The 12,848-nt window shown below is 38.1% G+C and overlaps 2 protein-coding genes across 2 annotated transcripts; one reads left to right on the top strand and one right to left on the bottom strand.

The window, feature by feature from the left end:
• Positions 1–653: 653 nt before the first annotated feature.
• Positions 654–8,102, top strand: LOC144021220 (neuromedin-K receptor-like). Its single transcript, XM_077525333.1, has 5 exons — positions 654–2,954; positions 3,917–4,105; positions 4,178–4,328; positions 5,952–6,148; positions 6,234–8,102. The coding sequence occupies exons 1-5, from the start codon at positions 2,584–2,586 to the stop codon at positions 6,460–6,462; spliced, it is 1,137 nt and encodes a 378-aa protein (XP_077381459.1). The 5' UTR covers positions 654–2,583; the 3' UTR covers positions 6,463–8,102.
• On the bottom strand, positions 7,525–12,713 carry LOC144021221 (T-cell ecto-ADP-ribosyltransferase 2). Its single transcript, XM_077525334.1, has 5 exons — positions 12,546–12,713; positions 12,153–12,292; positions 11,894–11,966; positions 9,663–10,339; positions 7,525–8,726 (listed from the first exon to the last, which is right to left on the bottom strand). The coding sequence occupies exons 3-5, from the start codon at positions 11,945–11,947 to the stop codon at positions 8,648–8,650; spliced, it is 810 nt and encodes a 269-aa protein (XP_077381460.1). The 5' UTR covers positions 11,948–11,966; positions 12,153–12,292; positions 12,546–12,713; the 3' UTR covers positions 7,525–8,647.
• Between the last annotated feature and the right edge of the window lie 135 nt (positions 12,714–12,848).

Here is a 12,848-nt window from a genome sequence, read left to right on the forward strand (position 1 = left end):
ATTCCTTTCGACCACATGAAAAAAAAATTGCTCCTCAAAATTCCAAAGTTGCTCGACAAACGAAGTTAGCGATTCATTCGCAAAATGAAAAAAAAAAAAAAAAAGTTGAGTATTTCAAGCCTTGCGTTATATAGGTTTCACATTATCAACTTCACATGATAACGTGATTCATTTCAGCTTATGACATGATGCATATTTCACATTTTAACGTTATAAATATCTTTAACGTGCCGTGGTTCACGTTTTAACGTGATACCGCAATTTCATGTTTTAGCGCGATATGATTTTCACATAAGGTTCATGTCTTTACATGAGTGTCACATTTTAACGTATAAAATACGTTTAGCATGTTTCAAGTTTTAATGTGAGAAATTCCATCATATAATTTGATCAGTTACATTTGATTGCCATTGTACAGTAAATATGTAAATGTATAGTGAAACTTACCAAAGTTGTGGATTTCTGTCTGATTTTGGCTCTTTAAATACTGTTGGCTAATATAATGTTAACAGTTAACTCCAAAATGTTATATTTAGAAAATGTTTTTATATTTTGCTGTAATTTCATGTCAGCTTTATTTGATTTATTTGTACATTTTCCACCAGATGTCTTTATTTTGGGGGGTGGGGTGAGGGGGTGGGGGGAGGGATAATTTCATGTCAGTTAAGATCAAATGAATGAATTGTCACGCATGTGCACACTCACAATCTGACCAGGAGAGGGCGCCAGAAACACCTTAGTTTTCCAAAAGATTCTGCCTTTACAAAATAATAATTGACTCTCAATGAATGATGAAATGAATTTGTTCATTTTGGGGGTTGTAGAATTGCAACTCAATTTTTTTCCCCCCCATCCTTTATATTAGAAATAGTTCTCCGTATGATGCAGCACTGTTAAAACTTCCTCCCCCTGTGGCCCCCCATGAGATTAAACGGCACCTGACTTATTCATGTGACACAGAGGAAGAATTAGGAATGGCGTGAATGAACTTCAGAGGCTGTAACCTTTTTAGTTATGAGTGCAGGAGATGCAGGGCGGGGAACACAACGGTGACATTTGAAGGTGGGGAGTGGCCCAAAAGAGGTCATGAGGTCTTGCTGAGAGGAAAACACACTTTTTGACCTTTTTTTTTTGTTTTTTTGTTTTTTCAACCAGTGTAATTAGTGCGCTGGTGGGTGTATGCTGTCAGTTATTGCGCCATTTGATGTATTGTGACGTGAACATCCAGCACATTCGTTTTCTGCTGATCCTCACTACAGCCTTGACTCGATCATAGCCCAAATCCGTGATCACTGCTTAACATTTAACGAATCGGTTTGAATGGGTTACCGAAAAAATGTGTCATAATCCCCCCCCCCAAAAAAAATATATCCTATTTGATCATAACGGTAATTGTTAAATATGTTGCTGAACGCGCTTTACCAAGCTTAAACTTCACTTTTTTTGAAAACACATCAGAGTGTACCAAGACTGTATGTGGCTGACATCCCAACACCGCCGTGTAAATCTACAGAAAGATTGACCCAACTTTTTGGCTTATTTAATCCAAAACGTTAAATAAATAAATACATAAAAGGTTAAATAACGCAAAAAGTTGGGTGTTATAGACTCAGTTTGGGTTATTTCTGACCCAACTTGTGTTATGTGCTGAGGTTGGATCCCCAAAACGCAGACACAAAAAAGATTTTAACTATTTATTCACATCGAGAGGCGTGGAACAAATTTGACTCGACGAGAAACAGCGAGAGTTGCACAGAGGAACAGATGTAATAATCCGACAAAAACACACACTTCTCAGACCGGCTTATATAGACAACAAATCGATCTGATTGGCTGTGGCTAGACATGTGGGTCACAGGACTGACATGGTATTATTTGATTGGCTGTTGACCAGATAAAGACATGAAAGATTCCTGACATCACACAGCTTCTGACCAGTTGAAACTAGATGCTGTTACATGATGATTGCACCAGACCCCAAACAAAACACAGTCATGACCCAAACACAACCCTGGCATCATGCCAGTGGCATGACCCATTCATGACAACTTGTTGGGTTATTTATTTAACCCCAAAATTTGGGTCAATTGAATAAACCACAAAACAACCCTTTTTTTATTATTATTATTATTCTGTACAATACAACTTAAATTAAAAAAAACATTTTTTTTTGTTTTTTTTTTTGTTTGTTTTTTGTTTTTTTACACTACAGTTTCTAGAATGTATGCATAACTCTAAATAACCCATTTGGGATGTTTACAAAAATCGACTGATCCACTACTTGGGTCAATTTGAAACAACTGTCACAATTTTATTTTTTTATTTTTTTACAAACTGGCCCAATTTTTAGACTAGTCTAATACAAAACAACCCGATTTATGGGGGTGCTTTGTGCAAAACAATCAAGTTGTAGCTCAGTTCATCCCCCCCCCCCCAAAATTGAGTTATGTGGTCTCTATCTGTGCATCAGTTTGTGCCCCACCTCGCCACCCACCCTATCCCCAAGGGGAGGGTGTTTTGTATGTGATTTAAGTGGCCGCATCAGGACGCGTGCCGCAGAAGTGCGCGCACCCCTCAGCAGGAATGTCCTCCGCCACGAACGCTTCCGTCTCCAGCCGAAGTCCCCCGGCGAACCAGTTCGTGCAGCCGGCGTGGCGAGTGGCGCTGTGGGCGCTGGCGTACTGCGCCGTCCTCGGCGTGTCTCTGCTGGGCAACGCGGTGGTCATGTGGATCATTTTGGCGCACAAGCGGATGAGGACCGTCACCAACTATTTCCTGCTCAACTTGGCGCTGTGCGATGCGTCCACGGCCGGTTTCAACACGCTCGTCAACTTCATCTACGCGGCCCACGGCGAGTGGTACTTCGGGGCGCTCTACTGCACTTTTCACAACTTGTTCCCGGTCACGGCGGTGTTCGCCAGCATTTACACCATGACCGCCATTGCGGTTGACAGGTACGGCACCCACACTTTCATACGTGTTCACGAAGAACTAAAAGGTATAGTAATATTGTTTGAAATGGCCTGATGTTGCATTTAGCCACGTCATTTGTTTGTTTGTTTGTTTGTTTTACCCTGAAGTACTGTAGGTGTACACCAGGGCTGGCCAATTTGTCCAAAATTCGCCCTACACTTGAATCTAATTGGTTAATTATGGATACAATAAAACGTAAATGCAACTTTTTTGTTGGTGAAACCTATTTTACATATATTTTATTAACTTAGTTTATGTGAAACGGAACCTTTGTCCAAAAAAAGTTTGCCAACTTCTGTGCGTTGTACATTAATGTTTGAATTTCTTTTCATTATACCAATAATTATTTTTACAGCAGTTTCTAATTGGAAAAAGAAGCAAAATCTACAATTTTTTTTTGCTATTTTAACTTAAATTATTATTATTATTATTTTTAGGATTTTATTTTATTTTTTGTGGGTGTGCCTAATGTTGCTGAATATGTGGTGAAAGAGCCTTCACCTTTCTCTAAAACATAAAAAAAAAAAAAAAAAATCAAGTTCTCATCAAAACTACTTGGAAGCATTATCAACACATTTTCTATATGGCTAATTCTTATAGTAAGACTGCATAAGGTGAGCTGGAGCTGCACCCTGGATTGCTCACCATGCAGCCAGTTGCATAAAATACGTTTACGTTTTCTACATGTAACAACAAATTGTCATTTGGTTATTGCAGTTTTGGTGAATGCCGCTTTAAATCAACCCAGTAGAATTCCAGTTGTGTTCCTTATGTTGGAATCAAAATCTGTTGACCCTGGCCTGAAGTAACAGTTTATCCTGTGCCTTTTCCGTATTAGAAAATGTGCATGTAGGTGCAAGGTTACAAAATCATAAAGGACTGCAGGTATTTGCTTGGCAAACCTCAAAGAAGAATAATGTAATTAGTTTCTGCGTATGTGCAGGTACATGGCCATCATCCATCCTCTAAAGCCTCGTCTGTCAGCCAAAGCCACCCTGGCCGTCATCGTGACCATCTGGAGTCTGGCCGTCGCGCTGGCCTTCCCTCTCGGCTACTTCTCCACAATTCGAACCCTGCCCCGCAGGACGCTGTGCTACGTCGCTTGGCCCCGTATGGCCGATGACCCTTTCATGTGAGTCAAAGAATTATAGACGGAATGTTTATCACTGACAGATACATCTGACATTTGTGTCTTCATTGGCAGGTACCACATCATCGTGACTGTCCTGGTCTATGTGGTGCCTTTAGTGGTGATGGCCATCACTTATTCCATTATTGGTGTGACCTTGTGGGGCGGGGAGATCCCCGGAGACACGTCGGATAACTATCACGGTCAGCTGCGAGCGAAAAGGAAGGTAAAAGCATTACGCTGTGACTCCGTTGCTTGTAGGTAAAATAAAATAATATATGTTTTGCTCATTGGATTGCACAAAAAAAAAATACTGTAGAAATTGATGTTTTTTTTTTAGATAAAATATTCTTTAAATGGGTTTAGAATTCAATAAAAATCTCAGTCCAAATTTTGTTGTTAGAAAAAGATTAAAAAAAAAAAACTTTTCCATCTACCTTTTTTTATCTTTTTCTAACAACAAAATTTGGACTGAGATTTTTATTGAATTCTAAACCCATTTAAAGAATATTTTATCTAAAGAAAAAAACATTATCAATTTCTACAGTATTTTTTTTTTTAATAAATGACTAAAAAATGTCCAAAAAGTGACCATAAAATATACAAAAAGGAAGAGGTAAAGCAGAAAATTACCATAAAATGCCAAAAATGTCAGAGAATTGAATAAAAGGAGGCAGAAAAGAAAAACATTTAAAAAGTAACGATAAAATGTCCAAAAACAAAAGAAGAAATCCTGAAAATTACCATAAAAAATGTACCAAAAAATGCCAAAAGTCAGAAAACTAGTTTAAGAAAAGACAAGAAAGAAAATGTTCAAAAAGTAACCAGAAAATGTCCCAAAACAAAAGAAGAAATCCCGAAAATTACCATAAAATGTCCCCAAAATTGCCCAAAATGTCAGTTTGATATAAAAAAAATAAAAAATAAAAAAAAGATGGGAGGGAAAAAGTAAAAAAAATAACTATAACGTGTTAAAAAAAAAGCATAAAATTACCATATGTCCATAAAATTGCCAAAAATGTCCGAAATTTGCCAGAAAGTCAGAATATCTGAAAATGTATTCAAAAAAATAAAATAAAATAAAATCCGAAGATGAAAGGTATAAGAAAATGAATCTCAGAATATTGGATGCTTTCTATTTTTCTGTTATGGTGCAGCTTTAATTATCTCTCGGGCCCTCAACATGACTAATTGCTCTGCGCCTTGTGGGAATTCTTAAATATTGCATTCTGCTCAGTGACAAACAGATGTGATGGAAAGTCTTTGACGATGGAAAGTCGATCCTGTCTGCAGCAATACGAGTGCACTCGTGTAGTTGACATTCCTGCGTTGGAAATGCACTGAATGAGTCTGATATGAGGATTAAGGGCAATCATAGGTGCCCGTGACGTAAGACTCCATCCAGACAGCAGCAGGATTAATGTCAGAAGAGAACATTTTATTGATAAATAATGAAAAATGCTGCAGGTTCACCTGACCGTCAGTTGAGTTTGAGAAATATTTATTGGAAAAGAAATGACATTTATTTGAAGACAACTCATCTTTTTAGCTGGCAGAAACAAAACATTCAGACTAATTGACACATACGAGCGTGTTCAATCAGAACCCACACAGAGATGGAGACAGGTGCAATAGCTTAAAGATCATCACTGGACACAAAAGCCATCAAAGGCGCAATTAGCTGGCAAAATTGAGCCGTTGAAGATAAAAGTGTTTTGCGACAGCTGGCATCATGTCGGCCTTGCGCTTGTGGTGGAGATGAGAGGAACGCCACCTCCGTGCGTCATCCGCGTTGTCCCTTTTGGGATTGTAGCGGGACTGATTGGATCTTCGTCTGTCCTCGCTGCAGATTGTGAAGATGATGATGATTGTGGTGGTGACCTTCGCCCTCTGCTGGCTGCCGTATCACGTCTACTTCATGGTGACGGGTCTCAACAAACGGCTGAGCAAGTGGAAGTCCATCCAGCAGGTCTACCTGGCAGTCATGTGGCTGGCCATGAGCTCCACCATGTACAATCCTATCATCTACTGCTGCCTCAATAGCAGGTGAGCACTCTAAACCCCACAACCTTACAAAACCACATTAGTATACTACTAAAACAGATCGGGGGGGGGTTGGACCTTGGACCAGGTTCCGAGCTGGCTTCAAGCGTGTTTTCCGCTGGTGTCCGTTCATCCGGGTGACCGGCTACGACGAGCTGGAGCTCCAGAACAGGCGGCGCCGGCCGGGTCGCCAGAGCAGCATGTGCACGCTGTCGCGCGTCGACACCAGCATCCTCAGCAAGGACAAGAGCGTGTGCTCGCAGGGAAATACACGCAGGTCCAAGTGTAAAGCGCAGCCTGATAATAAAGGGGGTTAGCGTTATTGTAATTTGTATGGTATGTGTCAAACGTTTTAGGTTCAGGGACCAAATATTTACCAACACACCCCTCATAGGCTACTCTTACGCCAACTAGCATTCTTTTGTTCTCATTAGTTCATCTAAAACCTAATAAAAATCCTATTACCCTTCACCTTAACCGGATGCTTCAGTCTCGCCAGAGTCGTGAAGTTCAGAAGGTCAGGAGACCAGAGGAAAGGTCAAAGGAAAGAAAGATGAATCAAAGTGAAATCCAGCACCAACTAAACACCACCTGCCACCCACATGGTTAAAAAAACGGAATCTTATGTCAACCCCAGAAACCTCTGAATTCCAACAGATTAGGGAAATCTCAAGAGACCAGAGGAAAAACTAAAGAGAGGAAGGAGGGAAGGACAGATGAAGCAAAGTGAGATCCACTAGCATCACAACCTAAATGACAAAGGAATTTAAAACTTGATAATTTTCAAGAAAAATAAGTTATTTTAGAGTTAAAAAAAAAATACAATAAAATAATACTAATCTAAAGTTGCTATGTTGTAAGAATAAAGTTGGATTTTTTTTTTCAAGAAAAGTTGTAATCTTTAGAGAAAATTTTTATTTTTTATTTTTTACTATTATTATTATTATTATTATTATTATTATTATTATTATTATTATTTTATCTTTTAATTTTTTATTTTTATTTTTTTTTAGATAGAAAAGTCCAAATATGAGAATAAAGTGGTATTTTTCATATACCGGTAGTCACTTTTTTTTTTTTCTTTTTTTTTTTTAGCATTTGTAAGACACGCCTTCTCACTCCAAAAATAGCGCTACAGTATATTCTTGCAGGGATGTCAGTTATTTATTTACAAAAATTGAATTAAGACTGAGGACAATAATGCATTCCAAATGATCAAATCCTGTCAACCCTTGGGAAAGTGACAGCGAAAATCTGCAAATTAACGACTAAACTAAAACGAGTTTGTAATTGCATATAAGTTCCACAAGATGGCATCAAAGCACTTAAAATGGATCGTCAAACATTACATCTTGAATGTATCCAGTCATTAACCCATGTTACGTACAGTTAATTTATTCAATACAACCCACCTGACATGAGGCTCATCAATAGCATTAGTTAGCATCCTAGCATAACTAACACGCTAGCATAAACTGAAATTACTTGATGATGAAAGCAAAGTAGACTTCTCGAGCTACTAGTCGCTGGATCAGGAGACAGAGAAAGTTTCAGTTTCCAGCAGACGAAAAAACTCGATGAATTTAACCTCAAAGCAACACAAAGCGTCCACTAGATGGCGCCAAAGTAATAATTCACTGCTTTGGCCTAGGTAAAGTAGATGGTGGGGGGTCGCAACAGAGGATGAATTCCAAACTGCAAGTAATGTGGCGTTCAAAGTTTTGTCTATTTAGTGTATATATTGTGTAAAATATTCCAAAGCACACTGATTATTAGGAAAAGCATGCATAAACATGTATACCTGTATGTATATGTACATTTTATGTATGTATTTGCATGGTGTCTAGATAGGTTCAGTGCTGAAGAAGTGCACTCCACATATTTACATATTGTTTCATAAAATATTAAGTTTAAGTAATAAAACTACAGATGTGTTTGCATTATTGTTGGAATCTGACCTATGTTTATGCCACACTTTTTTTCCCCCCCAATTTTGTGAAGTTGTTATGAATGCATAAGACTACAAGTCAAAGTGTAGTAAATTAACAACTCTAATAGAAGTAGATAAATAAACTGTCGCTCATATTTATTCAGGGTTCATTTGCTTTTATCCTTGCATAAGCCTCATCTCTAAAATCAAAATATTTATGTATAATTCCAATATTGTTTGTTGTAATACAGAAAAAAATACATAATAAATCGCAATCACAAAATTGATTAAAAAAAAATAAAAAAAAAAGTTCACCCACATCAAATCCTCTAAATCACAGTGATCAGCAACGTTTTTTCTGAAAGCTATGTCAGTTACACTTACGTTATATTTATATATTTACTTTTTAAAAGGAATCATTTTAGAGCAAGAAAAATAGAGAATCACAAACATACTAGTGCTATTCGTTCTCAAATGAAATGCAAACAGTGATTTGACCATTTATGAGTTTGCGACATTTGTCACACCTCACAGTAAATGCGTCACATGAGCCGCGATCATAAGATAAGATACTAATGGCGGAGTATCTCCAATACGAAAAAGGATGCAAGCAACATCACCAGCCACTGGGGGGCGCCGTCCGCTGGGGCCCTGTAAACACAAAAGATAGTATTGTACTTTACAAAAGAATGCACTTAATTATTTCAAGCATCAATTTAGTTTTGATCCTTCTTATATGCACACAGCTGCCACCAGGGGGCAGTGTAATATACACAGGTTGATTAAAAAAATTAAACAGAGGAAGACAGTCGCAACTAGTTGCCGGTGTCGGTACCAGATGTGATCGCGCTACCAGAATTTATCGGGTCGTCTTAACGAACACATCCCGCTACAGGATTGGCTAGAAATTATCCAGTTGACGTCAAACATTGGAAAGAAAATATTAAATATGTCATTTAAATAACAAAATGTAGGGACTGAAATTGTAAAAAACATAAAACTAAGAATATAAACGCACAGTATATTGAATAAATAATAAAAATAGATTGATTTAAAGAAAAATACAAAAAATAATTGTCTCAGATGTGACAAATATTGTCAGTTTAGATTGTTAATGTGTTCCTATTATCATTAAGAGGTGTTTTTTTGTTATTGTGATTGATTTGTGAACAGCTAAAAAAAGAAACTAAACCAAAGCGCTGCTGTAGCTACTGACAAGGCGCTTCAATCTATTTATTTATTTGTTTTTCCACTCTTAAAGTATCATGTTTTTTTATTTTTAGGTTTATTTACCTTTTTACAATTTTAGTCCATGAATTTTGTTATTTTGAACAATTGAAAACGGACAATTTCTGGACAATCCTGTAGCGTGACGTCTTCTGCAGGCGACCCCGATACAATCTTGCAGCCCGATCACTTCTTACACCAACACCGGCATTTTTAGATGTTTTTTTTTTTTGCACAATTTTAGGATGTGTTGTCAGTATTCGAATATACAGTAAGTTGTTTCGAGTGTTCGAACTACTTCAATTTTCTTTTACAATTTTCTCTGAAAACGTATGAATGAAAATTTCCCCGTTGCCTTACCATGATGTGCAACTGTCGTGAGTAGCCTTCAGTTTGGAGTGTTTCAGAATGATCTCGATGTAGTCGCCATCGCCTCCTGGCTTGACGTCCTCCACCATGAACTCCTCGGTGGGGGACAAGATGGCGACGTCTTCAGTGAGGCCGCAGAAGCCCTCCAGGTTGACAAAGAAGCACGTGGTGATGTTGAAATAGACTCCGCCCTCCACGTCCTCCCTCATAGACACGTCCGACTGGACCGTGGTGAATCGTCCGAATCTCACCCGGGCGCCCTTATCCGCTTGGTAATGCGTTTCGGACACTCGGTAAACATTCTTACACGTCTTGGGCTTGACCAGGTTCATGGCGTCCGTGAGCAGGAAGTGGAGGGACTTGTAGTTGAAGTGGTCCTCGTAGGTGCTGTCGTTGAAGCCCATTGTCTCCACCGCATCGTTGAAGGCTTTCTTGAACGCTTGGTCGCCGTTAGCGAAGGCCAAGAGAGCGGCGGTGTGTTCCTTCGTGCCTCCCGGGAGCAGTGTTGAACACTTGTCGGTCCATGCCGCATGGAAGCCGACGTCTTGGCTCAGCTCTTGCTGTAGCACATCGGAGCGGATTAATGCCGCCATGGTTTCTTCGCGACAGTCCTCATACAAGTTGTCCACGGCGTTCGGGGACATGTCCAGTCGTTTAACGGCACCAACCTGGCAGGGAAAGTGAAAATAAGAACTTGTGTTTTGTTCATTGTGCTGCTCCCTCTGGTGTGCCTGTCTTGGCCACCAGGAGGCACTACTGTATTCAGTCTTAAGCAGAATGGGCTTCTTCTTCTACTACTTTTCCGTAAGTTGCTGTAAAATAATAATTTTTCAATGGAGGATAAATAATACTGTATAACTATCCCTGTCAATATACGTCTTTCATCTTTTGTGTTCAAATATCCGTTACTAAAAGGGTTGTGAAACCATGACTATCAATGCTAACTGTTAGCATGTCAATGGGACTTTCCATTATATGCTAGCATTAACAGATAGGGGACCGTTCTTAAGGCACCGTAATTTGGTTGACGTTTCTTGAAAATACAAGTCACCCGTATCTCAATGCACTCAGTTAATACCAGGAAGGAAAAAAAAAGTCGTGTTTCGAGAATGTTATGATAATTATATTGTAAAGTTAAACTGTTTCAATGGATATAGTCATAATCTTACTGTACAAAAAAACCTGTTTTACAAGATTTAAAAATATTTCTTATACTTCTTTATATTAAAAAAAAAAAAAAAAAAAAAAAAGTGTTGTGGGAAAAAAACATTACTTGGATTAAACTAATGATTTGATAATAAAAGTATGTAATATTACTAGAGGGAAAGCTGAAACACTATTTTACAAGTTAAAAAAAAAAAAAAGAAAAAAGTAATAGAATAAAGTTGGTATATTACCAAAGCTAAGGTTTGTTTTTTTTGTTTTTTTTGTTTTTTTAAATGAAAATAAAATTGTGTTTTCAATTTACAAAGACAATCAGGGGGGAAAAAAATTACAATATTAAAAGAATAATGGTAATTAAATGTTAACTTGAACTTTGGAATGAATTTGTGCAATTACCTTCCCGATTTTGGTAGCATATTTGTGTAACGTAATTAATTACAGGATTTTAAGTTTAATACTACTAACAGAACGATTAAACCAGGTAACTGATTTTTTCCGATATACAGGACTGTCTCAGAAAATTAGAATATTGTGATAAAGTCCTTTGTTTTCTGTAATGCAATTAAATAAGCACAAATGACATACATTCTGTTCATTACAAATGAACTGAAACATTGCAAGCCTTTTATTGTTTTAATATTGCTGATAATGGCATTTTTATTTTTTTTTTACTTGGTCTGAGGAAAGGATACTTGAATTTCAGACTTAGACTTAGACTTGACTTTATTGAGCCCTTTGGGATCTTTCTTAAGCTGTAAGCCATAATCAGCAATATTAAAATAATAAACCGCTTGCAATATTTCAGTTGGTTTGTAATGAATCAAGAATGTGTGGCATTTTTGTTTTTTTAATTGCATTACAGAAAATAAAGGACTTTATCGCAATAGTCTAATTTTCTGAGACAGTCCTGTACTGTACAGTACGCATTCAACTGCATTTTTGCTCAACTCGCACAACCTATTTTCTATAAATGAACGTGATTTTAACTGAAGTATGTCCCTGCTTGAATAGCAATACTCATTTTTAATGATCTGCTTCACTTGCACTTTGCAACTTACCGTGCCGTAGAGCACCAAAAAGACCACCAGGAATTCTTCCTTCACGTCCCTCATTTTCTCTTCTTTTCAGTATCTGCACAAAAGAAGACGAGTATTTTTGGAAAATATGGTCATCCGCTTAACTTGGCTTTTTGTCCGAATTCTTTCAAAGTGAGCTCAGGCGACTCTTATCAGGCCTGTTGAGCGTCATGCCAAATTGATCACCTCAACTGGCGTACATTTGCCTCACGGACGGGTTGAAATGCACAAAGAATCTCACCTAGATGATAAGGCAAAGGTACAAAATCAAGTCCATGTAGAGTCAAATTATCCTGGAAGGGTTGGGAGGGTGCGCTCTTTGCAAAAACAGTTTGGGAAGCGAAAAAAAATTATCACTCGAGGCAACTCCTTTTTCCTTTCCTGTGGAAGGAAATAACATGCCATTAGGAGAAATTGTGTCTCTTTTGCTGCAGCTACTGGCTTGTGCAAACAATGGCAACCTGTGCTGTAGTTGAAAATATGCTGCAGATTCGAAATGACTATTTCCATATTTCTGTCTTGTCCTTCCAGATATATCTTTGACTAAATGTACATTTCATTACATTGCACCTACCATCCGTAAATAATTAGGAATCAGCGCAAAAATAAACAAACTGGAACTGTGTGCACTCACCTGATGGGATTGTTGTCGATTTCTGTTTTGTCAGCGTTTCCCTTGAGATGGATTCTGACAAGTTACGGCACGATTCCTCCTTTTGCGAGCTTTCTTCTCCTGACCTTCTGTACACTTCCTTTCTTTGTCGCTACTGCAGCACAGTGCAGGCCTGCTGAGCTTCACATTTTGTGCACTTTGACGCCCAACTTTTCATTGTGTGTGGGAGGAGCGGGTTCACGGCTGGACTGACCTCATCCCATCGTTCCAACATCCCATTATTTTTTATGGTCTTTCTTGGTTATAGGTTAATTCTGAGTAATA

The sequence above is a fragment of the Festucalex cinctus genome, chromosome 6 (genome assembly GCF_051991245.1).
Source record: "Festucalex cinctus isolate MCC-2025b chromosome 6, RoL_Fcin_1.0, whole genome shotgun sequence".
In the NCBI taxonomy this organism is placed as follows: domain Eukaryota; kingdom Metazoa; phylum Chordata; class Actinopteri; order Syngnathiformes; family Syngnathidae; genus Festucalex; species Festucalex cinctus.